General features: G+C 47.0%; 1 protein-coding gene across 2 annotated transcripts; it reads left to right on the top strand.

The window, feature by feature from the left end:
- Positions 1–17,021: 17,021 nt before the first annotated feature.
- NDUFS5 (NADH:ubiquinone oxidoreductase subunit S5) lies at positions 17,022–26,382 on the top strand. 2 transcript variants are annotated; one of them, XM_030823482.1, is made up of 3 exons: positions 17,022–17,105; positions 19,579–19,796; positions 26,150–26,382. In XM_030823482.1, the coding sequence occupies exons 2-3, from the start codon at positions 19,581–19,583 to the stop codon at positions 26,252–26,254; spliced, it is 321 nt and encodes a 106-aa protein (XP_030679342.1). In that variant the 5' UTR covers positions 17,022–17,105; positions 19,579–19,580; the 3' UTR covers positions 26,255–26,382. The 2 variants fall into 2 exon arrangements, with proteins under 2 accessions (XP_030679342.1, XP_030679343.1); XM_030823483.1 differs by having other exon boundaries at positions 17,071–17,159; positions 26,150–26,378.
- Positions 26,383–26,687: the final 305 nt, after the last annotated feature.

Below are 26,687 nucleotides of genomic sequence, written 5' to 3' on the forward strand. Positions count from 1 at the left end.
TAGTAGAGACGGGGTTTTACCATGTTGGTCGAGTGGGTCTCGAACTCCTGACCACTGGCCTTAGCCTCCCAAAGTGCTGGGATTACAGGTGTGAGCCACCACACCTGGCCACCAAACCATACTTTTAAGTAAATAATTAGCACTTTATGGTACTGAAGGTGTGATATTTGGACAATTTAAAGTTCTGGTCTTCATGAGTCTTTGTTTTGTTTTACTTACTGCTATATCTAATATCTCCTTTTTTTTTTTTCTTTTTTGAGACAGAGTCTCAGTCTGTCGCCCGGGCTGGAGTGCAGTGGTGCGATTTCAGCTCACTGCATCCTCCGCCTCCTGGATTCAAGCGATTCTTCTGTCTCAGTCTCCTGAATAACTTGGATTACAGGCGCCCGCCACCACACCTGGCTAATTTTTGTATTTTTCAATAGAGACGGGGTTTCATCATATTGGCCAGACTGGTCTCAAACTTCTGACCTCGTGATCCACCCACCTCAATCACCACGCCCTGCGTAGTATCTCCTTTTGTGCCTGGTTGTCTGTGAGCTGGACAGTATATTTGAGAAATTATGACTGGGCATGGTGGCTCAGGCTGGGTGCCGTAGCACATGCCTGTAGTCCCAGCACTTTCGGAGGCCAAGGTGGGCAGATCACGAGGTCAAGAGTTTGAGACCAGCCTGGCCAATACAACAAAACCCCGTCTTTACTAAAAATACAAAAAATTAGCCGGGCGTGGTGGCAGGCGCCTGTAATCCCAGCTACTAGGGAGGCTGAGCCCGGAGAATCTCTTGAACCCAGGAGGAGGAGGTTGCAGTGATCCAAGATCGCGTACCATTGCACTCCAGCCTAGGCAACAAGCAAAACTCCCATATCAAAAAAAAAAGAATTATTTGCAGGAGTAAACAGGACAAGAATGAGGGTATCTATCTCTAAGAAGGATTTATGTTGCCTGTGGCTGGGGATACTACCAAATCATCTGATGCAGGTTTCAGAAGACTGAAAGTACCTCAGGTCATCCAGATTAAATATAACCTGGTGGCACGTCCACTTGAGAACTGGTTTACTTTTTTTGTCTGGTTTTGTTGTTTTTTGAGACAGAGTCTCACTCTGTCACCCAGGCTGGAGTGCAGTGGCACGATCTCGGCTCACTACAATCTCCGCCTCTCAGGTTCGAGGGATTTCCCCCGCCTCAGCCTCCTGAATAGCTAGGAGTACAGGCACGTGCCACCAAGCACAGCTAATTTTTGTATTTTTAGTAGAGACGGGGTTTCACCATGTTGGCCAGGTTGGTCTTGAACTCCTGACGTCAGGTGATCTGCCTGCCTCGGCCTCCCAAAGTACTGAGATTACAGGAGTGAGCCACCACGCCTGGCTGAGAAGTGGTTTACTTTTGATTCACCTTTATCTTAAAGGGGTAATTCTTTGGGATCCCAATTTAAGGTGTCTGTGGTGAGAATTCCCACCATTAGCTAGCCTTAGGTTTTGACTTTTGTCCAGTCCTTGAGGCTGCTGAAAGACTTCTAAAAGTGCAGCTCAGGCGTCCAAGAACTTCTTCCAGATGGGCAAATACCTTAAAGGAAAAAGCAGCTCTGACTGTTAGGCTTAGCTCTGCTTTCTCCTCGCTTAGACTTTGGTTCAATTCTTCCTTATTACCTGGTTAGCTTTTTGATGCCTTTAAGAGAATGACGGGCCAGGCGTGGTGGCTCATGCCTCTAATCCCAACACTTTGGGAGGCTGAGGTGGGAGGATCATTTGAGACCAGCTGGGTCAACATAAGGAGAAACCTGTCTCTGCAAAAAGTAAACTAAAAAAATTAGCCAGTCATGGTGGCACACACCTGTGGTCTCAGCTTCTCTGGAGGCTGAGGTGGAAGAATCACAAGCCTGGGAGGTTGAGGCTGCTGTGAGCCATGATTGTGCCATAGCACTCCAGCTTGGGTGACAGAGCAAGATTCTGTCTCAAAAAACTATATATATATATATTTATTTTTTTTTAACTGCTATTTTTTTTGAGGTGGAGTTTTGCCGTTGTCGCCCAGGCTGGAGTGCAGTGGCATGATCTCTGCTCACTGCAACCTCCACCTCCCGGATTCAAGTGATTCTCCTGCCTCAGCCTCCCCAAGTAGCTGGGATTACAGGCACCCGCCACCACACCTGGCTAATTTTTGTATTTTTAATAGAGATGACGTTTCACCATGTTGGCCAGGCTGGTCTCAAACTCCTGACCTGAGGTGATCCACTCACCTTGGCCTCCCAAAGTGCTGGGATTACAGGTGTGAGCTACCGTGCCCAGCCATTTTCATTGCTTTTTAGTTGGCTTTGTCAGTAGGTTTTTCTATTTATTTTTTTAGAGATGGTCTCGCTCTGTTGCCCTTGCTGGAGTGCAGTGGTGCAATCATAGCTCATTGCAGCTCAAGCAGTTCCCCCACCCTTGGCCTCCCAAAGTGTTGAGATTACAGATGTGATCTCTCAGATTTTATTTTTTTTAATTTAGGGTGACCATCACCCGTGGCATGGCCCTCAGGAGGTCATGTGCCCTCAGGTAGATCCAGATTTTCTTTTTCTTTTTTTTTTTTTTTTTTGAGACGGAGTCTCGCTGTGTCGCCCAGGCTGGAGTGCAGTGGCGCAATCTCAGTTCACTGCAAGCTCCACCTCCCGGGTTCACGCCATTCTCCCGCCTCAGCTTCCCCAGTAGCTGGGACTATAGGCGCCTACCACCACGCCCGGCTAATTTTTTTTTGTATTTTTAGTAGAGATGGGGTTTCGCCGTGATAGCCAGGATGGTCTCGATCTGACCTCATGATCCGCCTGCCTCAGCCTCCCAAAGTTCTGGGATTACAGGCGTGAGCCACTGCACCCGGCCAGGTGGATCTAGATTTTCTAATGCTCCATTTCTAGGAGTGAAAGTACCTGTGTATTTCTTGTCTCATCAGGGCTTTCATAAGTTGATGAAGGCTGTTAACCTGCCAACCTGCCTTGCTACCCAACATGGCTTCTTGTTAGTTAAACGTAAGTAGGAAAAGACATGTTTATGTTGGCTTTGAGTGTTAATCATTCAGCAAGTATTACTGGTGTCTCTGTGTTCTTTATTTCTGGAGGAACGATATTTGAGTTTTTAAAGCCTGACAAGTTCTGTAAATGGCCCTAGCCCTTCTGTCTTATAACGCTAGTACCCAATTTAGAGTTTAACATAAATAAATAGTCAACTGAATCTACTGAGAAGGGACTCAGTCTAGCAAGAGATATAAGCAGGCAAGGTAAAAGTCGGCAAGTGTTGTGTGACTAGTACAGGTAGTAGACTGAGGAGAGGGCGGTTCTGATCAGGGAAACCTTCATTGGAGCAGATGGGGTTGAAACAAGTTTCAAAGAATGAATGAGGCTGGGCGCGGTGGCTCACGCCTGTAATCCCAGCACTTTGGGAGGCCGAGGCGGGCGGATCATGAGGTCAGGAGATCGAGACCATCCTGGCTAAGATGGTGAAACCCCGTCTCAACTAAAAATACAAAAAATTAGCCAGGCGTGGTGGCGGGCGCCTGTAGTCCCAGCTACTGGGGAGGCTGAGGCAGGAGAATGGCGTGAACCCGGGAGGTGGAGCTTGCAGTGAACTGAGATTGTGCCACTGCACTCCAGCCTGGGCGACAGAGCGAGACTCTGTCCCAAAAAAAAAAAAAAAAAAAGAATGGGCTCAGGTAGGTGAAAGTAGGGATAGTAATGGGAAACCATGGTGGTATGCAGAGAGGACATTCTTGTTTAGCCAGAGTAGAAAACTGTTATGGATCCCAGGAAAAGTCTGGAGCTAGGTAGTAGGGGCTAGATAATAGAGGGCTTTGACTAATAGAAGTTTGGCCGTTATCCTGTGGAAATCTGAAGGGTTTTGGGAAAACGAATTCAGGGCTAGGGGCAAGACAGAAGGGCAAATACCAGACTAAGACACACAGCCACTGAGAGCCTCTTTTCTTTTTTTTTTTTTTTTTGTCCAGTCAGAGGTAATGAGGCCTATATATTTGTTAGGAAGGATGATTACCATGGCTGTAGCTTCACCTAAGAGGAACGTGGCTCTTGGGCTGGGTGCGGTGGCTCACGCCTGTAATCCCAGCAATTTGCGAGGTCGAGGTGGGTGGATCACCTGAGGTCAGGAGTTCAAGACTAGCCTGACCGACATGGAGAAACCCCTTCTCTACTAAAAATACAAAATTAGCCGGGTGTGGTGGTGCATGCCTGTGATCCCAGTTACTCGGGAGGCTGAGGCAGGAGAAGAATCTAGTCTCATCTTCCCTGTCCGCGTAAACACACCTTCAAAGATCCTTTTTCTTTTGGTTTGGCTTGTCTTTCCCCCTCACTTTACCTAATCCAGCCCAATTCCATAGCCGCTGCTGGTTCCTTTAACGGAGGAGGGGAGTGGGGTGACATAGATTCTCTTAAACCTACCTATTTAAAGGCATTAATTAGCACTTGCATGCACTACTTTAAAATTTTCCTCTCAATTGCTTGAGTCCAGGAGTTCAAGGTTACGGTGAACTATGATTTCACCATTGCAGTCCAGCCGAGGCAACAGAGAGAGACCCTGTCTCTTACAAAAAAAAAAAAAAAAACTTTTTCCTCTCAGATTCTGTCCCTAGCATTGACTCAACCCATCATTTTTTTTTCTTGAGATGGAGTTTCAATAAAAAACTCCAGGCTGGAGGCAGTGGCACAGTCTCGGCTCACTGCAACCTCCGCCTCCCGGGTTCAAGCGATTCTCCTGCCTCAGCCTCCCAAATAGCTGGGATTACAGGCACCCACCACCACACCCAGCTAATTTTTTGTATTTTTAGCAGAGATGGGGCTTCTCCATGTTAGCCAAGCTGGTCTGGAACTCCTGACCTCAAGTGATCCACCCACCTTGGCCTCCCAAAGTACTGGGATTACAGGCATGAGCCACCGTGCCCAGCCTTGACCTATTATATCTATTCTTGTCTTTTAAATAGTGAGTGACTTCACAGCTCAGTCTCTTTGTTCTGAACTTCCATTCTGAGTCGCAGCCCAGGTACACCTTAGGAAGGGCAGGATCCCATTATCCTGTCCCTGAACAACTGATGACAGCTGATGAGGCTGGCTCGGTGTGTGACGGAGGCGCCCCCAGAGTCAGCAGAGCCGAGCGTACAGCGCACATCAGGCAGAGCAGGCCAGGGGCAGGGAAGACACACTGGGGCAGGGCCAGTGGGCACATCTGGACCACCTGCAAGGGCTCTGCAGGGAACCGTGACTACAGGCCAGTTGTGAGTAGTCCCCTGCAGAGGCTGCCCACCCAAGGTTTGGTTGGGGTGGAATGTGATGACAGCACATACACTAAGAAGGTGGGAACCGGGGGCTGGGCACAGTGGCTCACGCCTGTAATCCCAGCACTTTGGGAGGCTGAGGTGAGTGGATCACCTGAGGTCAGGAGTTCGAGACCAGCCTGGCCAATATCGTGAAACCCCGTCTCTACTTAAAATTGAATGTAGAAAAACTGGGGGCCAGGCCCAGTGGCTCATACCTGTAATCCCAGCACTTTGGGAGGCCAAGGAGGGTGGATCATGAGGTCAAGAGATCGAGACCATCCTGGCCAACATGGTGAAATCCCATCTCTACTAAAAATACAAAAACTAGCTGGACATGGTGGTGGGCGCCTATAGCCCCAGCTACTCGGGAGGCTAAGGCAGGAGAATCTCTTGAACCCAGGAGGCGGAGATCGTGGTGAGCAAAGATAGCCCCACTGTACTCCGTCCGGCCTGGCAACAGAGCGAGACTCTGTCTCAAAAAACAAAACAAAACAGTGGGAACAGGGTTGTCACCTACCTAGCAGGGCTCTGAGAGAGCCGGGCAGGCCCAAAGTGGCTTGTAAGGGAAAAATCCTGGCCTGTGCTCAGGGTCACAGAGTAGGGGCCCAGGGGTAGTTCCTGCTGAGGGCAGGGCCTTGCCAGACTTCGGTCTCCATCCAGTGCCAAAGGTGGGAGCTCCCGGGCTGTCAGCATCTCCAGATGAGGGCAGAAGGGAGAGGCTTAAACTCAAGTCATGTCCAGCAATGGAGTCCTACGGCCACATCGTCTGGGAAGTGAGGAACGCCTCTGCCCCGCCCCCACCCCGTCTGGGAAGTCAGGAGCACCTCTGCCCGGCTGCTGTGCAACCCTCCAAGTGTAAAGTGACAACCTTGTGTGTGATCTTTCTGCCCTCCCCAAGTTTGCATTTTCGACATTAAAGTTTACTTTTTAATTATGTTTTAAATTGGAGAATTTAAAAAATAGTGACTTAATGAATTATGTGGCTACTCTTCCTCTTCCCCAATTTTCAGTATTCTACCTGAAACTCTTTCCTCTTAACTCCCAGATCAAATAATTTTAAGCCTTCTGTAGGCTGTCTCTCTGCAGCCAAAATCAGTGATTCAGCAGTCCTCATCCTAGAGAAGCTCACAATCTAGTGGGCAGAAGACTCTTTACTTTGGTAAGTGTTCTTTGGGTCTGGACAGAGAGAGGGCAGGGTGTTTCCTGGGGAAGGTTATTCAGCTGCCCTGGCAAGTTCCCTCCAGGTAGTGTAATTACCCTCATCTGTGTTCAGGAATCTGACTCACTAATAAAGCTGTATTGGTCTATAAAACCAGACTCCTGGCCAGGCGCGGTGGCTCATGCCTGTAATCCCAGCACTTTGGGAGGCTGAGACGGGTGATCACAAGGTCAGGAGTTCAAGACCAGCCTGGCCAAAATGGTGAAACCCTGTCTCTACTAAAAATACAAAAAAATTAGCCGGGCGTGAAACCCTGTCTCTACTAAAAATACAAAAAAATTAGCCGGGCGTGGTGGCACGCACCTGTAATCCCAGCTACTCCAGAGGCAGAGGCAGAGAATTGCTTAAACCTGGAGGGGCTGAGGTTGCAGTGAGCCGAGATCACACCACTGCACTCCAGCCTGGGCAACAGAGTGAGACTCCGTCTCAAAAAAAAAAAAAAAACCAAGACTCCAGTGTGTTAATTTATGATGAAAATATATGTCAGGTAGACTGGTCCTTTGGCCTTACTAGTTTATTTTCTTCATGTAATCATACTACTTGGGGAGCCTAGTTAAAGTTAAAAGGCAGCTCTATAAATCAAAATGAGAGGAGTTAGTTGTTCTAGGGATGGGATGTTTACCAAAATCAAGTTACCCCTCCCACCATGAGCCTGGCACAGTCTCTCCCCAATTCATTTTGTCTCAGTGATTCCTGATTGTTTCACCTGTTCAACTTGATATTTCCTCCACCTCCAAGTGGCACAATCTTAGATGTCACTTAGATGATCGCTCTGCTTTCCATTATATTCCAGCCCTTAAGACCCGTTTGTTTTTCACATCACTTTGCTTCTCTGTTGTGTCTGTCCTACAGCCGAATTACCAGGTTAGGAGTAGGGAGACTTTCTAAACACCGTCTTCCTCAAATGTGCTACCCAGCTTATTCAAATCTGTGTGGCAGTGGTACCAGGATACAGACCTAAATAAAGTTCCCAATGTGCTAAATTATAGATGGCCTATCTGTAGAAGGGTACTGTGAGAGCTTTTCTCAGGTTATGACTAAGGTGTGTAAACATGAGGGAACCTTACAGGTCAAGGACAGAAATCCCGTGAATGCAGACCCAGGGAACCTTTAGACGGCTCTGCCTACAACCTTACAGACACCCTGTGCATGCAGCAGCTGAGGCTTGTTCAGAGGGGTGGGACTCAGGGCCTTGCATTAGCACTTCCAGCCCCACTTTGTTACCCTGGGAGCAAGGCTATGTTGGGAAGAATACCTAGTCCTATTCCACTGGGCGTCGGGGCCTCGGGATCCATGAAACGGAAAACAGCGATAGCCTGGGCTTGCCTCTCTACACATGAAGGCCTCCTTTGATTTCAGTATAAAAACACCCATGAAGCAATGGATATGCAGATCCAGGCAAAGAAAAGGTAAAGGTAGGGAAGGGGGGAGGGGACAGCAACATTACCTCGCTTGTGACATAGGGAGCAACAAAATGCAGGCAGCGGCCAGTGGCAACACGCAGGCTCAGTTCTGGTAGGGGGTACTCTGGGAGTTGTAGTTTCTCAGCCTTTGCGGCCAAGGAAGACTGACACCTACATCGTTGCACCCCTGTCATGCATACAGCAAGACTGTATGCAGGGCCCAGTGGAGGAGGCTGGGGAATCATTATTTAACAGTATCTATAATAGACGTTTACAGGGCTGATGGGATCTCAAAAAGGCCTAGTGAATGCCTGAGGAATTCAGGAAGTTTTCACCAGAAAATGACGTGATACACTGGATCTGGATGGATTAGGCATTCGCCAGGGAGACAGTGGGAAGGTAGCAGCAAGTGGGTGGGATCGTTCCAGGCGAAGAAACTGCTCCTACAGCTTGGAACGTGAAAGCAATTGTGGATGCCTGAGAACACGAGTTTGAGTGGGGGCGGTAAGCAATGGGATCTGAGGATTTAGAAATGGGTGAATGATCTTGAATGCCAAACCCAAGAATTTTTACCTTTTCTTGAAGCATTGACACACAGCCAGGGCAGAATGAATGGCTCCCTCCTTTGTGTTTCATTCATCTTTCTGTAACAGATCACTGGCTACGACATTTTGACTGTTTCTTCATCCCAAGAACCCAAGGGCCATGGAAGTGTTGTTTTCATAAGTTATTAGGGTACAGGTGGTATTTGGTTACATGAGTAAGTTCTTTAGTCGTGATTTGTGAGATTTTTTTTTTTTTTTTTTTTTTTTTTTTTTTTTTTTGAGACGGAGTCTCTCTCTGTCGCCCAGGCTGGAGTGCAGTGGCGCAATCTCGGCTCACTGCAAGCTCCGCCTCCCGGGTTCACGCCATTCTCCTGCCTTAGCCTCTCCGAGTAGCTGGGACTACAGGCGCCCGCCACCACGCCCGGCTAATTTTTTGTATTTTTAGTAGAGACGGGGTTTCACCGTGGTCTCGATCTCCTGACCTCGTGATCCACCCGCCTCGGCCTCCCAAAGTGCTGGGATTACAAGCGTGAGCCACCGCGCCCGGCCGATTTGTGAGATTTTGATGCACCCATCACCCAAGCAGTACACACCGTACCCTATTTGTAGTCTTTTATCCCTTGCCCCCCTCCCGCTCTTTCCTCCAAGTCCCCAAAGTCCATTGTATCATCCTTAAGCCTTTGCGTCCTCATAGCTTAGCTCCCACATATCAGTGAGAACATATGATGTTTGATTTTCCATTCCTGAGTTACTTCACTTAGAATATTAGTCTCCAATCTCATCCAGGTCGCTGCAAATGCCATTAATTCATTCCTTTTTATGGCTGAGTAGTATTCCATCGTATATATATACACCACAGTTTCTTTTCTTTTTTTTTTTTTTTTTTTGAGACGGGAGTCTTGCTCTGTTGCCCAGGCTGAGTGCAGTGGTGTGATCTCAGCTCACTGCAACCTCTCCGCCTCCTGGGTTCAAGTGATCCTCCTGCCTCAGCCTCCCGAGTAGCTGGGACTACACGCACGTGCCACCACGCCTGGCTAATTTTTCGTATTTTTAGTAGAGACGGGGTTTCACTGTGTTAGCCAGGATGGTCTCCATCTCCTGACCTCATGATCTGCCCGCTTTGGCCTCCCAAAGTGCTGGGATTACAGGCATGAGCCACTGCGCCTGGACCACAGTTTCTTTATCCACTCATTGACTGATGGGCATTTGGGTTGGTTCCACATTTTTGCAACTGAGAATTGTGCTGCTATAAACATGTGTGTATAAGTATCTTTTTCGTATAATGACTTCTTTTCCTCTGAATAGATACCCAGTAGTGAGACTGCTGGATCAAATGGTAGTTCTACTTTTAATTCTTTAAGGAATCTCCACACAGTTTTCCATAGTGGCTGTACTAGTTTACATGCCCACCAGCAGTGTAGAAGTGTTCCCTGATCACCGCATCCATGCCAACATCTACTGCTTTTTTATTTTATTTTATTTTGTTAGAGACAAGAGTCTTGCACTATCCCCCAGGCTGGAGTGCAGTGGCGTGATCTTGGCTTACTGCAACCTCCAACTCCCAGGTTTAAGCGATTCTCATGCTTTAGCTTCCCGAGTAGCTGGGATTACGGGCGCCTGCCACCACACACAGCTAATTTTTGTACTTTGAGTAGAGACAGGCTTTCACCATGTTGGCCAGGCTGGTCTCGAACTCCTGGCCTCAGGTGATCTGCCTGCCTCGGCCTCCCAAAGTGCTGGGATTACAGGCATGAGCCGCCATGCCTGTTTTTTTATTTTTTTATTACGGCCATTCTTGCAGGAGTATGATGGTATCGCATTGCGGTTTTGATTTGCATTTCCCTGATCATTAGTGATGTTGAGCTTTTTTTCATATGTCGGTCATTTGTATACCTTCTTTTGAGAATTGTCTATTCATGTCCTTAGCCCACTTTTTGATGGGAATTTTTTTTCTTACTGATTTGTTTGAGTTTGTTTTGTTATAGATTCTGGATATTAATCCTTTGTCAGATATAGATTGTGAAGATTTTCTCCCACTCTGTGGGTTGTCTGTTTACCCTGCTGGCTGTTCCTTTTGCCATGCAAAATCTCTTTAGTTTAATTAAGTCCCAACTATTTGTCTTTGTTTTTATTGCATTTGCTTTTGGGTTCTTGGTCATGAAATTCTTGCCTAAGCCAATGTCTAAGTTATTTTCTAGACTTTTTAGAGTTTCAGGTCTTAGATTTAAGTCCTTAATCTATCTTGAGTTGATTTTTGTTTAAGGTGAGAGATGAGGATCCAGTTTCATTCTCCTACACGTGGCTAGCCAATTGTCCAGGCACCATTTGTTGAAAAGGTGTCCTTTCCTCACTTTATGTTTTTGTTTGCTTTGTCAAAGATCAGTTGGGTGTAAATATTTGGATTTATTTCTGGGTTCTCTATTCTGTTCCATTGGTCTATGTGCCTATTTATTTATTTTATTATTATTATTTTTTTGAGATGGAGTCTCACTCCCGTCGAGCAGGCTGGAGTGCAGTGGCATGATCTTGGCTCGCTGCAACCTCCACCTTCCAAGTTCAAGCAATTCTCCTTCCTCAGCCTCTCGATTAGCTGGGATTACAGGCATGCACCCCTACGCCGGGCTAATTTTTTTATTTTTAGTAGAGGTGGGGTTTGGCCATATTGGCCAGGCTGGTCTCAAACTCCTGACCTCAGATGATCCAGCTGTCTCGGCCTCCCAAAGTGCTAGGATTACAGGTGTGAGCCACCGCGCCCGGCCTACATGCCTATTTTTATACCAGTACTATGCTGTTTTGTGACTATGGCCTTATAGTATAGTTTAAAATCAGGTAATGTGATGCCTCCAGATTTGTTCTTTTTGCTTAGTCTTGCTTTCGCTATGCAAGCTCTTTTTTGGTTCCATATACATTTAAAAAATTTTTTTTTTTTTAGAATTGTTTTTTCTAATTCTGTGAAGAATGGCGGCAGTATTTTGATGGGGATTGCGTTGAATTTGTAGATTGCTTTTGGCAGTATGGTCATTTTCACAATATTGATTCTACCCATCCATGAACATGGGATGTGTTTCCATTTGTTTGTGTCACCTATCATTTCTTTCAGCAGTGTTTTGTAGTTTTCCTCGTAGAGGTCTTTTGCCTCCTTGGTTGGGTATATTCCTAAATATTTTATTTTATTTTTTGCAGCTATTGTAAAAGGTGTTGAGTTTTTTGCTTTTGTTTTTGTGGTTTTTTGTTTTGTTTTTGTTTGTTTGTTTTGAGATAGAGTCCCACTCCATTGCCCAGGCTGGAGTGCAGTGGCGTGATCTTGGCTCACTGCAACTTCTGCCTCCCAGGTTCAAGTGATTCTCCTGCCTCAGCCTCCCAAGTATGTGGGATTACAGGCACCTGCCACCATGCCCAGCAAATTTTTATATTTTTAGTAGAGACAGGGCTTCACCAAGTTGGCCAGGCTGGTCTCAAACTCCTGACCTCAGGTGATCCACTTTGGCTTCCCAAAGTACTGGGATTACAGGTGTGAGCCACCATGCCCAGCCTGCCTGCCTGCCTCCCTCCCTCCCTCCCTTCCTTCCTTCCTTTCTCTCTGTCTCTCTCTCTCTTTTTGACAGGGTCTTGCCCTGTCACCCAGACTGGAGTTCAGTAGCTCAATCATGGCTCTGGCTCACTGCAGCCTCAACCTTTTGGGCTCAAGCGATCCTCCTGCCTCAGCCTCCTAACTAGATGGGACTACAAGCAACACACCACCATGCCCAGATAATATATACATATTTTTTGTATAGACAAGGTCTCACTATGTTGCTCAGGCTGGTCTTGAACTCCTGGGCTCAAGCAATCCAGCCTCCTAAAGTGCTGGAATTACAGGCATGAGCCATCATGCCCAACCCTGCATGGTATTTCTGAGGAATTATATGATGAAATCTGTATTTTAGGATGACCAGTCATGCAGAACAGATTGAAGTGAGGAGTTGGGAGACAAGAAGGAAGAGATAAATCAGAAATTTGTTGAAGGAATATTTGACAGAACTTGTGCTGTAATTAAATACTAAATGAAAGAAAAGGAAAAGGCAGAATACAACTCCAGGGTTTGCTGCCTAAGTGGCTGGGAAGATGACACCATCAGCAAACAAGAAAGGGGGCAGGGGACTGGAAAAGGTGATAACTTGCCACTAGCACTTTGTGGGCAAGGGCCATGAGTTACCAGTTATATAATCCTGCAGTATTCAGCTGGACATACAAGAGGTCTTCACAAAGTTTATGAAAAATGTGTATTATGAAAAAACTATGCATAGATTTCAAAAATTTTTTGCACCGAAGTAAATTTGTACTAACTTGTTACAACATGTCTGAGCAGGATCTACTTTGAGGCACCATGAAGGATAAGACATTAGTTTGAAAAGAGCCCCTATAAGAGCAACATGAATTCTGCTAAAATTGAAGCAAGAACAAATATCAAGTTTATGGTTAAGCTTGGGTGGAAGAATGGTGAGATCATTGATGCTTTACAAAAAGCTTATGGTTACAATGCCTCAAAGAAATCAGCAGTTTACAAATAGATAACTTGTCTTTTGTTGTTGTTGTTTTTTGAGAGGGAGTCTCACTCTGTCACCCAGGCTGGAGTGCAGTGGCGTGATCTAGGGTCGCTGCAGCCTCTGCCTCCCAGGTTCCAGTGATTCTCCTGCCTCAGCCTCCCTGGGTAGCTGAGATTACAGGCACCTGCCACCACGCCCGGCTAATTTTTGTATTTTTAGTAGAGACGGGGTTTTGCCATGTTGGCCAGGCTGGTCTTGAACTCCTGACCTCAGGTGATACACCTGCCTCTGCCTCCCGAAGTGCTGGGATTACAAGCATGAGCCACTGCACGCGGCCAGATAATTTGTTTTAAGAAGGGATGAGATTAGGCCGGGCTGTGCCTCTACTACAGACTCCTAGTATTTATTTTCTTTAAGAATACTTGGCCAGGCATGGTGGCTCATACCTGTAATCTCAGCACTTTGAGATGCCGAGGCAGGCGAATCACCTGAGGTCAGGAGTTCAAGACCAGCCTGGCCAACATGGTGAAACCTCGTCTCTACTAAAAATACAAAAATTAGCCGGGCATTGTGGGACATTTTGGCAGGCACTTATAATCCCAGCTACCTGGGAAGGCTGAGGCAGGAGAACTGCTTGAACCCGAGAGGCAGAGGTTGCAGTGAGCCAAGACCGCGCCATTGTACTCCAGCCTGGGTGACACAGCAAGACTCTCTCTCAAAAAAGAAACAAAATAAAGAAGGGATGAAATGATGTTGAAAATGAAACCCACAGTGGCAGACCATCCACATCAATTTATGAGAAAAACATTTTGTGTCCTAACTGAAGTGGATTGACAACAGCAGAAATAATAACCAACACCATATGCATCTCACTTGGTTCGGCTTACATAATTCTGACTGAAAAACTAAAGTAGAGCAAACATTCCACTTGGTAGGTGCCAAACCATCATGCCCAGATCAGCTGCAGAGCTTTCAATGGGAATTTTAAACAAGCAGGATGAAGATCCTGACATTTCTTTGAAGAATTGTAATAGGAGATGAAACATGGCTTTACCAGTACAATCCTAAAGACAATGCACAATCAAAGCAATGGCTACCAAGAGGTGGAGTGTCTGGTCAAAGCAAAAGTGGACCAGTCAAGAGCAAAGGTCATGTCACTTTTTTTTTTTTTTTTTTTTTTTGAATGTTTAAGGCATTTTGTTTATTGACTTTCTGGAAGGCCAAAGAACAATAACATCTACTTATTATGAGAGTGTTTTGAGAAAGCTAGCGAAAGTTTTAACAGAAAAATGCCTGGGAAAGCTTCACCAGAAAGTCATTCTCCACTATGACAATGTTCCTCCTCATTTCTCTCAGCAAACAGGGGCAATTTTGCAAGAGTTTTGATGGGAAATCATTAGGCATCCACCTTACAGTACTGGTTTGGCTCCTTCTGACTTCCTTTTGTTTTCTTTGTTTCTTTTTCTTTTTTTGTTTTTGAGACAGAGTTTCGCTCTTGTTGCCCAGGCTGGAGTGTAATGGTGCGATCTCGGCTCACTGCAACCTCTGCCTCTCCGGTTCACGTGATGCTCCTGCCTCAGCCTCCTAAGTAGCTTGGATTACAGGTGCCTGCCACCATGCCCAGCTAATTTTTTGTATTTTTAGTAGAGACAGCATATCACCATGTTGGTCAGGCTGGTCTTGAACTCCTGAACTCAGGTGATCTGCCTGCTTCAGCCTCCCAAAATGCTGGGATTACAGGCATTAGCCACTTCACCTGGCCCTTGTTTTCTAATCTTAAAAAACTCTTTCAAGGGCACCCCATTTTTTCTTAGGTTAATAATGTATAAAAGAGGCTGTCTCATTCTTACAAGCAGCCTGCCTTCAACTTTCTCTCAGAGTGTTAAAAAAAAATGTATAAAAGCTCCAGGCATGGTGGCTCATGCCTGTCATCTCAGCACATTGGGAGGCCCAGGCAGGAGGATCACTTGAGCCCCCGGGAAACAGAGAGAGATACTCATCTTCACAAAAAAAATTTTTTAAAGAATTAGCTTGGCCGGGCGCAGTGGCTCACGCCTGTAATCCCAGCACTTTGAGAGGCTGAGGCGGGCAGATCACGAGGTCAACAGATCGAGACCATCCTGGTCAGTATGGTGAAGCCTCATCTCTACTAAAAAAAAAACACAAAAATTAGCTGGGTGTGGTGGCGCACACCTGTAGTCCCAGCTATTTGGGAGGCTGAGGCAGGAGAATCGCTTGAACCTGGGAGGTGGAGGTTGCAGTGAGCCAAGATCGCACCACTGCACTCCAGCCTGGTGACAGAGTGAAACTCTGTCTCAAAAAAAAAAAAAAGAATTAGCTGGGCACAGTGGCATGTCTGTAGTCCCAGCTACTTGGGAGGCTGAAGCAGGAGGATTGCTTGATCTCTGGAGTTTAAGGCTGCAGTGAGCTATGATAGCACTACTGCGCTCCAGCCTGGGTGATGGAGTGAGACCCTATCTCAAATAAAATAATAATTATAATAAAGACTGCCAGGCACATGGTGGCGTGCACATGTGGTCCCAGCTATTTGGGAGGCTGAGGTGGGAGGATCACCAGAGCCCAGGGAGGTTGAGGCTGCTGTGAACTGTGATTGCACCACCGCACTCCAGCAGGGCAATGGGAGTGAGACCTTGTCTCAAAAATAATAGTTTTATATATATATAATATATATATGTTCTAGTATTTTCCTCCCATACCTCCAATGTATAATATCTCATGCACCCTGTGGTCCACCCCCCAAAGACATACACACAGCACTTTAGAGTCTCTGATGTAGTCAAAGGGAGTCATTGGAGGTTCTGGAACAGATGACAGGCATGGTAGCAGTTGATTCACAAACTGAAAGCTGAAACATCAAAGAACTGCGACTGCCTCGGAATGTTTCCCACGTGCTAGCCACCACCGCCTCAGTGCTTTATACATAAATCTGTTAATCCCTATAGCAACCCTCCATTGTGAATACCATAATTATCTTAACAGATGAGGAGACTGAGGCACAGAAGTTAAGAAACTTTCCTAGGGTCACACGAAATTGGTGGGGGCCTACTTTTTTTTTTTTTTTTTGAGACTGAGTCTAGCTCTGTTGCCAGGCTGGAGTGCAGTGGCGTGATCTTGCCTCACTGCAACCTCCGCCTCCCGGATTCAAGCGATTCTCCTGCCTCGGCCTCCCACTAGCTGGGATTACAGGCACTTGCTGCCACACGCAGCTAATTTTTGTATTTTTAGTAGAGACAGGGTTTCACCATATTGGCCAGGATGGTCTTGATCTCCTGAGCTTGTGATCCGCCCACCTCGGCCTCCCAAAGTGCTGGGATTACAGGCCTGAGCCACCGCGCCTGGCTGGGGGCCTACATTTGACCCCACGTGGTGGGTTGGGCTCATAGTCCATGTGCTTAACCACTAGTGGGTAGGCAGGGAGCCAGTGTTCTTTCTCTCCTGTGACTTTGGTGAAGTCTCTCACCAGTCAGTGTTGTCGTGAGCATGCTAGGCAGAGTGCAAGAAAGGAGCAAGAACTCACTAATGGCTAGGCCTTCCCTGTGTCTCTATAATTGATGGGTTTGTTTTTTTTTCCTTTCTCTCTCTCTCTACCTCCTCTCTCTCTTCTTCATCCTCTCTCTCTCTCGCTCTCGCTCTCCCCCTGAGATAAGGTCTTGCTCTGTTGCCAGGGCTGGAATGCAATGGAATGGTGTGATCATGGCTCACTACAGCCTCAATCTCCTGGGCTCAAGGGATCCTCCCACCTCAGCCTCCTGAGTAGCTGGAACCACAGGCATGCACCACCATGCCCGGCTAATTTTTTATTTTTTGTAGAGACGGGAGTTTCGCCATGTTGCCCAGGCTGTTCTCGAACTCCTGGGCTGAAGTTATCTTCCTGCCTCAGCCTTCCAAGGTGCTGGGATTGCAGACGTCAGCCACCGTACCAGGCCAAGGGGCTTGGTTTCTATGGTTTTCTGGGGAGACGGCTGAGGGAAGGTCGGCTTCCGGCGTCTGGCTGCAAACGTCGCGCTGAGGTCATCCTTTACGGCAGGCGTCCGCGTCGCAAGCTAGTGGTTCTGAAGCTGCAGCCAGAGAAGAGTCAAGGGCACGAGCATCGGATCGGTAGGGGCTGCTTATGTCTGCGCGGCAGCTTAGTTTAAGGACCTTCCTTCCGAGGTCTCTTTAACAGATTTCCTCTTGGCTTGCTGTGTGTCCCCTTCTCCCAGACCCGAACTCAGGGCGTGTTCCCTGCCCTCCCAGGCCGCTTCACCTCCACAGCTAATGGCACCGGAGCCTGCAGATTGCCGCTCTCTCCACTTTTCAGATTTGTTTAGGTTTTTGCCGGACTAATGTTTTGGCTTTCTGTTTCTTAACCTAAAGTCTACGATCCTTATCCCAGCTTTCCAGGCTCTGCGTGATTTCGGCCCTGCCAGCCTCCTGAGCTCATTTCATACTTTTCACCGTCATGCACGCTGCGCTCCATTGTCCCCCAAACATAGCCAGCACCTCCGGCGGTATGTAATTCGGGCTGTTGCCCAAGTGGAACACTCTGCCCACTGATCTTCACTTGGCGAACTCACAAGCCATGTTAAAGGCATCTTCAAGTCTCCGGGCAGAGTTGGTGATTCCTCCTTCGAGCTCTTACCCACTCGTGTTCCTTGCAGTGTATTCCCAATTCCGAGTGTGTCTCTGGTGCTTACGTTGGAGCTGCTTTCCCCCGCATCTGAGTTCCTGGAACGTAACTACTCAGTAAATGATGACTGAGGGACGGGAAGGAACTTAAGAAATTAAATTCACCTTTTTGTTGAGATGGAGTTTCGCTCTTGTTGCCCAGGCTGGAGTGTAGTGGCGCGATCTCAGCTCACTGCAGCCTCTGCCTCCCGGATTCAAACGATTCTCCTCCCTGAGCCTCCCGAATAGCTGGGATTACAGGCATGTGCCCCCACGCCCGGCTAATTTTTTTTTTTGACAGTCTCTTCGCCCTGGCATGCCAACCGGCTCCTCCTCCCTCGTCCCATTCTCTGCTCTCAGTAGTGGACACGGCCCAGGTTTTTTTTTTTTTAGAGCTTCATGTGTCTCTCCGACCTCCCCCCCCCCCCCCCCCCCCCCCCCCCCCCGGCTATTTTTTTTTTTAGCCAGGGTTTTGCCATGTTGGTCAGGCTGGTCTTGAACTCGCGGCCTCAGGTGATCCGCCCGCCTCGGCCTCCCAAGGTGCTGGAATTATAGGCGTGAGCCACTGCGCCCAACTAAATTCACCTTTAAATCTACCATGAGTACACATTTATATTGATATTTGTGAGTGTGCGCGCGCTTCCTTTCAGTCGTCTTAGGCAGTCAGGGTGTGTGTGTGTGTGTGTGTGTGTGTGTTTACATTTAACATTATTATGTATTTGCATGTAAATTTTTTTCCCAAATGTCTGTAATATTCTACAAAGTAAGTCTCAACCCATTTCTTTCGCTCTGGTTTTTTTTTTGTTTTTTTTTGTTTTTTTTTTTGAGACAGGATCTCGCTTTGTTGCCCAGGATGGAGTGCAGTGGCCAGGTCATAGCTCACTGAAGCCTTGAACTCCTGGCCTCAGTCTCCTGCCTCAGCCTTAGGAGTAGCTGGGACTACAGGTGCATACCACCACAAGTGCCTTTTTTTTTTTTTTTTTGAGACAGAACCTGACCAAAGGATCCAAATTCTTTTTTTCTTCTTTTTTTTTTTTTTTTTTTTTTTTGAGACAGAGTCTCGCTCTGTCTCCCAGGCTGGAGTACAATGGCGGATCTTGGCTTATTGCAAGCTGCGTCTCCCCAGTTCAAGCAGTTCTCCTGTCTCAGCCTCCCGAATAGTTGGGATTACAGGCATGTGCCAACACGCCTGGCTAATTTTTTTGTATTTTTAGTAGAGACCATGTGGCCAGGCTGGTCTTGAACTCCTGACCTCAGGTGATCCACCCGCCTTGGCCTCCCAAAGTGCTGGGATTACAGGCATGAACCACCGCGCCTGGCCCACAAGTGGCTGATTTAAAAAAAAATTTTAGACTGGGTGCAGTGGCTCACACCTGTAATCCCAGCACTTTGGGAGGCCAAGGCAGGCGGATCACCTGAGGTCAGGAGTTCAAGACCAGTCTCGCCAACATGCTGAAACCCCATCTGTACTAAAAATACAAAAATTAGCCGGGCGTGGTGGTGCACACCTGTAGTCCCAGCTACTTGGGAGGCTGAGGCAGGAGAATCGCTTGAACCTTGGAGGAGGAGGTTGCAGTGAGCCGAGATCGCGCCATGTGCTGCAGCCTGGGTGATAGACCAAGACTCCATCTCACATGGTAGGTGAGCCACTGCTCCTGACCTAGAAAAGATTTCTATGCATTGTTCTTTAGTTATAGTTCTCTTTTCCTTGAGTTTTGAAAAAGCACAAAAACTGCTTATCTGCCATAAACTGGAAGAACCTATTTAATGAAAAAGTTTGGTGAGAAGAAATCGGGAGAATAATATCAAACAGTGTTCTAAAGGGCTACTTATCATGATTATCTAATTTTTTCTTAGAAATTTCTCAGTTGATTGCCCTCTTGTGGTATTTTATTTACTTATTTTTTTAAATCTTCCGTTACAGCCATGCCTTTCTTGGACATCCAGAAAAGGTTCGGCCTTAACCTAGATCGATGGTTGACAATCCAGAGTGCTGAACAGCCCTACAAGATGGCTGGTCGATGCCATGCTTTTGAAAAAGAATGGATAGAATGTGCACATGGAATCGGTTATACTCGGGCAGAGAAAGAGTGCAAGATAGAATATGATGATTTCATGGAGTGTTTGCTTCGGCAGAAAACGGTAAGAAAGTGATGGAGGTGGAAGCTGAATTACTTTCTTGTTCCTTTGGGATTATTCTTTTGAGACGAAGTCTCACTCTTGTCCCCTAGGCTGGTGTGCGATGGTGCCACCTCGGCTCAGCCTCCCAGGTTCAGGGGATTCACGTACCTCAGCCTCCTGAATAGCTGGGATTATAGGCACCTGCCACCACGCCCGGCTAATTTTTGTATTTTTAGTAGAGACAGGGTTTCACCATGCTGGCCAGGCTGGTCTTGAACTCCTGACCTCAGGTGATCCGCCTGCCTCGGCTTCCCAAAGTACTGGGATCACAGGCGTGAGCCACCGTGCCTGGCCTCCTTTGGGATTACTCTTAAGTGTTTTTCGTGGGTCATTGAGCAGTGGCTTGCCAAATGTGAATTGGCAAAGCTTTTCTGGTGAAATACCTTTCCTACTTTGGTACCATGATGAGGAAATTAAATGCCTTCAGGTATGAGGATGGTCCATTGTTCCTCAGCATTCTTTCTCTTCTCCCAAATTTTCCTTAGTATTTTACCCTGCTCTAGCCACCAGGTTAGAAATTGCATGTGTGTGTATACCCATTTTTTCAGTTGGCTGTGAAGCAGAGAATATCAGCTAGCTTTGGATGTTGACCCTTGAAAATCTTTGGGTGAAAATATTTCAAATTCATTGAATCCTCATTGGAAAAGAGGTTTAACCTTGCAAATCCATTACATTCAACATCTTTGGATTCATTCCATTCTGAAGAAGATGGAGGTGTTGATGAGATTGCTGTACATGAGCCTGAACAACGATGCAGTGGAAAAGGGATGTTAACAGCTTAGTGTTCATCTCCTCAAAAGTTGAATGAGTTGGCCAGGCATGGTGGCTCACGCCTGTAATCCCAAGACTTTGGGAGGCCAAGGCGGGTGTATCATGAGGTCAGGAGTTTGAGACCAGCCTGGCCAATATGGTGAAACCCTGTCTCTACTAAAAATACAAAAATTAGCTGGGCGTGGTGGTGGGCGCCTATAGTCCCAGCTACTCGGGAGGTTGAGGCAGAAGAATTGCTTGAACCCGGGAGGCAGAGGTTGCATGGAGCCGAGATCGTGCCACTGCACTCCAGCCTGGGCGACAGAGCGAGACTCTGTCTCAAAAAAAGAAAACCGGCCGGGTGCGGTGGCTCAAGCCTGTAATCCCAGCACTTTGGGAGGCCGAGGTGGGCGGATCACGAGGTCAGGAGATCAAGACCATCCTGGCTAACACGGTGAAACCCTGTCTCTACCAAAAAATACAAAAAATTAGCCGGGTGTGTTGGCAGGCGCCTGTAGTCCCAGCTACTTGGGAGGCTGAGGCAGAAGAATGGCGTGAACCCGGGAGGCGGAGCTTGCAGTGAGCCGAGATTGCACCACTGCACTCCAGCCTGGGGGACAGAGAAAGACTCCGACTCAAAAAAAAAAAAAAAAAAAAAAAAACCCATGCAGTGGCTCATGCCTGTGATCCCAGCACTTTGGGAGGCCGAAGTGGACAGATCACCTGAGGTCAGGAGTTCAAGACCAGCCTGGTCAACATGGTGAAACCCAGTCTCTACTAAAAATACAAAAATTACCCAGGCATGGTGACAGGGGTATGTAATCTCAGCTACTCAGGAGGGTGAGGCGAGAGAATTGCCAGAAACTGAGAGGCAGAGGTTGCAGTGAGCTAAGAACACACCACTGCACTCCAGCCTGGGTGACAGAGCGAGACTCCGTCTCAAAAAAAAAAAAAAAAAGATGGCCTGGCACAGTAGCTCACGCCTGTAATCCCAGCACTTTGGGAGGCCAAGGCAGGCGGATCACGAGGTCAGGAGTTCGAGACCAGCCTGACCAACATGGTGAAACCCCGTCTCTACTAAAAATACAAAAAAATTAGCTGGGTGTAGTGGCTGGCGCCTATAGTCCCAGCTGCTCGGGAGGCTGAGGCAGGAGAATGGCATGAACCCGGGAGGCGGAGCTTGCAGTGAGTCAAGATTGTGCCACTGCACTCCAGCCTTGGTGACAGAGCGAGACTCCATCTCAAGAAAAAAGAAAGAAAAGAAAAAAAAAGATTTTGATAAATTGATACCAACAGGAGGCATTGTAGTAAGGTGGAAAGAACATTGGATTGGGAGTTAGGAGAGTCAGGTTCTGATGCTGGTTCTGCCACCACTCATTTGTTGTTGGTTGGTTAATTTTAATTTATGTTTTGAGACAGCATCTCACTCCCGTCGCCCAGGCTGGAGTGCGGTAGCGTGTTCACGGCTCACTGCATACTCAACTTGGGCTCAGGTGATTCTTCCACTTCAGCTTCCCAAGTAGCTGGGACTACAGGAGTGCGCCACCACGCCCAGCTAATTTTTTGTATTTTAGTAGAGACAAGGTTTCACCATGTTGCCCAGGCTGATCTCGAACTCCTGATCTCAGGTGATCTCTCTGCCTTGGCCTCCCAAAATGCTAGAATTACAGGTGTGAGACACTGCACCTGGCCCTAATTTTGATTTTATTTATATAAAATAGAAATGGGGTCTCCCAGCCGGGCGCGGTGGCTCACGCCTGTAATCCCAGCACTTTGGGAGGCCAAGGCGGGCGGATCACGAGGTCAGGGGATTGAGACCATCCTGGCTAACACAGTGAAACCCCGTCTCTACTAAAAATACAAAAAATTAGCCGGGCGAGATGGCGGGTGCCTGTAGTCCTAGCTACTCGGGAGGCTGAGGCAGGAAAATGACATGAACCCCGGGGGGGCGGAGCCTGCAGTGAGCCGAGATCGTGCCACTGCACTCGAGCCTGGGCGACAGCGAGACTCTGTCTCAAAAAAATAAAAAAATAAAAAATAAAAAAAATAAATAAATAAAAAAGAAATGGGTCTCCCTGTTTTGCCCAGGCTGGTCTCAAACTCCTGGGCTCAAGTGATCCCACATTGGCCTCCCAAAGTGCTGGAATTACAGGTGTGAGCCACCACACCCATCCTGTTAGTCGTGTTTTTGAGGCAGGGTCTTGTTCTGTCACCCGGGCTGGAGTGCAGTGGCGTGATCATAGCTCACTGCACCCTCAAACTCCTAGGCTCAAGTCATCCTCCTGCCTCAGCCACCCAAGTTGCTAGGACTACAAATGCATACCACCATGTACGGCTTTTTAAATTGTTTATAGAGACAAGGTTTTGCTATGTTTCCTTTGCTGATCTTGAACTCCTAGCCTCAAACGATCCTCTTGCCTGGGCCCCCCAAAGTGCTGGGATTACAGAAATGAGCCTCCACGTCCAGCAAACTACCACTAGTTTTGTGACTTGGAGCAAGTCACTTTCCTTTCTTAGTCTTGATTTCCTTATCTGAAACAATTAAAGAATTGCTCTAAGGTCACTTCCTAATCTTGTGAATTTATGAGTAGATAAGTTACCATTTTCAGGGTCACTTTAAGTGAATAGATACCTCCCTGTAAGTGAAGAAGCTAGTGAGTCAGAATTAGAATCAAGTCCTATTGTAAGTTCTTAGCATATTATAATGCATTTATTTCTCACAATTCTATGAAATGAGTTACTAGTAGTTTCCCCATTACACAGTTAAAAATTTAACTTTGGGAGGCTGAGGCGGTGGATTACCTGAGGTCAGGAGTTCAAGACCAGCCTGATCAACATGGTGAAACCCCCTCTCTACTGAAAATACAAAAAATTAGCTGGGTGTGGTAAGGGGGTGCCTGCAATCCCAGCTACTCAGGAGGCTGAAGCAGGAGAATCGCTTGAACCCGAGAGGCGGAGGTTGTAGTGAGCTGAGATCGCGCCACTACACTCCATCCAGCCTGGGCAACAAGAGTGAAACTCCGTCTCAGAAAAACAAACAAATGAACAAACAAAATTTAAGGCAAAGAAAAGGACATTGCCTGAACTTACATAGCTAGTAAATGGTGGAGCTGGGATTTTATCCTGGTAAGGCTGGCTTCAATACCTATGCTTTTATCCAGAGTTACTGCTTTTAGCTCAGAGAAAGATTTGACATATGGTATTGTCATAGTTCAAAACCATGACTAGTCTTGTGTTGGGAGACTCTTAAGTAAATGGTAAGAATGTAGTCTTTTAAAATGGTTAATGTTTATATCAGGGTTTTTTCTACGGAAGTTATATCAACACTACTTCTTTAAGGTTAATGAGATGTTTAACTGAATATACTAATTTTTCTCTTTTTTTCTGAGATGGAGTCTTGCTCTGTCTCCCAGGCTGGAGTGCAGTGGCGCAATCTCGGCTCACTGCAAGCTTCGCCTCCCGGGTTCACGCCATTCTCCTGCCTCAGCCTCCCGAGTAGCTGGGACTACAGGCACCCGCCACCACGCCTGGCTAATTTTTTGTATTTTTAGTAGAGATGGGGTTTCACCATGGTCTCGATCTCCTGACCTTGTGATCCGCCCGCCTCCGCCTCCCAAAGTGCTGGGATTACAAGCGTGAGCCACCACGCCCGGCTGAATATACTAATTTTTCATATCTCTGTGATAAGTTAGTCATTTGTTAAAAAAATTATGTCAAAAACTAGTCTAGGCACTAGGAATACAGTAAGCAAAACAGCAAAAAAAAAATCTCAGACTCAGTGGAGCTTATGCTATAGTGGGAGGAAGGGCAGAAAAATAACAAGTAAAAATACACGTGATAATAAGTACTGTGAGGAGAATAAACAGGAGAAGGATAGAAAGTGCTAGGGGCAGGAGCTAGGTGGATGCTACTTTAAATAGGGTAGTCAGAGAAGATCTCAGCAAAAGCAGACAGACCAGAGACTTAAAGAAAGTGAGCCATATGGATATGAGGGAAGAATGTTCCATGCAGAGGAAACAGCAAGTGCAAAGGTCCCTGAGCTGACTGGAGGGAGCTAGGGGAATATTAAGATATGAAGTCACTGGAGTAGGCCTTGTAAGCCATGATAAGGATTCGTCTTTTTGTCTCAGTAAGATAGCCACTGGAGGGTTTTGAGCAGAGGAATAATGTGATCAGAATTAGTAAATTTTCTGTGTCACAGAATCCAGGGACCAGTTTATTATTGTGGCTTTGACACACTCATGTAACATAGTTTTGATTTGTTGAGAAGCAACCAATGCCCTATCTGAGTAGAAGAGACAGAATTCAGGACTCAGCGGTGACTAGTGGCTAAGTAAGAATCAGGCCTTTACTTCCATATGGGGAAAAGAGACCTCATATTGGCTATTTCTGCTTCATTCATGCCCATTGCATAGTTACAGCAGCAGTGCCACTTCCACATAGAATATACAAGTGCTTGCCGGGCGCGGTGGCTCACGCCTATAATCCCAGCACTTTGGGAGGCCGAGGCGGGTGGATCACGAGGTCAGGAGATCGAGACCATCCTGGCTAAGACGATGGAACCCTATCTCTAATAAAAATACAAAAAATTAGCCAGGTGTGGTGGCGAGCGCCTGTAGTTCCAGCTACTCGGGAGGCTGAGGCAGGAGAATGGCGTGAACCCAGGAGGTGGAAGTTGTAGTGAGCCGAGATTGTGCCACTCTGTCGCCCAGGCTGGACTACAATAGCGCGATCTCAACTCACTGCAACCTCCACCTCCCAAATTCAAGCGATTCTTCTGCCTCAGCCTCCTGAGTAGCTGGGACCACAGGCATGCACCACCACACCTGGCTAATTTTTGTATTTTTAGTAGAGATGGGGTTTCACCATATTGGCCAGGCTGGTCTCGAACTCCTGACCTGGTGATTCACCCGCCTCGGCCTCCCAAAGTGCTGGGATTACAGGCGTGAGCCACCACGCCCAGCCCAACTTTTATTTATTTATTTATTGAGACAAAGTCTCACTCTGTCACCCAGGTTGGAGTGCAGCGGTGCAATCGTGGCTCATTGCAACCTCTGCTTCCCAAGTTTAAGCAATTCTCCTGCCTCAGCCTCCCGAGTAGCTGGGATTACAGATATGCACTACCATCCCTGGCTAATTTTTGTATTTTTAGTAGAAACAGGGTTTTACCATGTTGGCCAGTCTGGTCTTAAAGTCCTGACCTCAGTGATCTACCTGCCTCGGCCTCCCAAAGTGCTGGGATTAAACTTTTGATATTTTAAAAGATTTTAGTATACACAAATATGCCTCTTAAAGGTTTTTGCAAATATCCATATTGCTATATATATATATTAAGAACATTTTAGTTGTTAGTTTTCAGACAGGTTATGTATACTAAAAATTTGTTTGAAAGCTTGGGAAGTGATTTCATGTTAATTCTTTAAAGGCGGACTTCATTTCAGAGGCCCTGTAAGATGAAAGGCCTTTTGTAGTTTAAAAATGAAACCAAAATTGATCTGTTTTTCCAGTTCTCACTTTTTGGCACATATCTCCTCCCTCAGTTTAATTATGTTTTCCTTTGACAGATGAGACGTGCAGGTACCATCAGGAAGCAGCGGGATAAGCTGATAAAGGAAGGGAAGTACACCCCTCCACCTCACCACATTGGCAAGGGGGAGCCTCGGCCCTGAGCAGAGCAGCTGCTGATGTCTGGAGGCTGATTTTCCTTTTCTCTGTTCTCCACTGGAAAGGTTGTTTATGAAAAACCTCCTTGTCAAAGTGTGTAAAAATAAAGGATTGCTCCATCCTATTTGTTCTATTTTCTCTTGGATCATGCCTTTCTTTTCTTTTCTTTTTTTGTTTTTGAGACAGAGTCTTGCTCTGTTGGCCAGGCTAGAGTGCAGTGGCATGATCTCGGCTCACTGCAACCACCATCTCCCAGGTTCAGGTGGTTCTCCTGCCTCAGCCTCCCAAGTAGCTGGGACTACAGGCACACACCACCACACCCAGCTAATTTTTGTATTTTTGGTAGAGGTGGGGTTTCACCATGTTGGCCAGGCTGGTCTTGAACTCCTGACCTCATGTGATCTACCCACATCGGCTTCCCAAAGTGCTGGAATTACA

Source organism: Nomascus leucogenys, chromosome 12, assembly GCF_006542625.1.
Source record: "Nomascus leucogenys isolate Asia chromosome 12, Asia_NLE_v1, whole genome shotgun sequence".
Taxonomy (NCBI): Eukaryota; Metazoa; Chordata; class Mammalia; order Primates; family Hylobatidae; genus Nomascus; species Nomascus leucogenys.

Excerpts from the sequence above, each read along its gene's own strand:
- NDUFS5 (XM_030823482.1), top strand. The coding sequence starts at position 19,581 with ATGCCTTTCTTGGACATCCAGAAAAGGTTCGGCCTTAACCTAGATCGA. Across the intron at positions 19,797-26,149 it reads GTTTGCTTCGGCAGAAAACG|ATGAGACGTGCAGGTACCAT; the intron begins GTAAGAAAGTGA and ends TTCCTTTGACAG.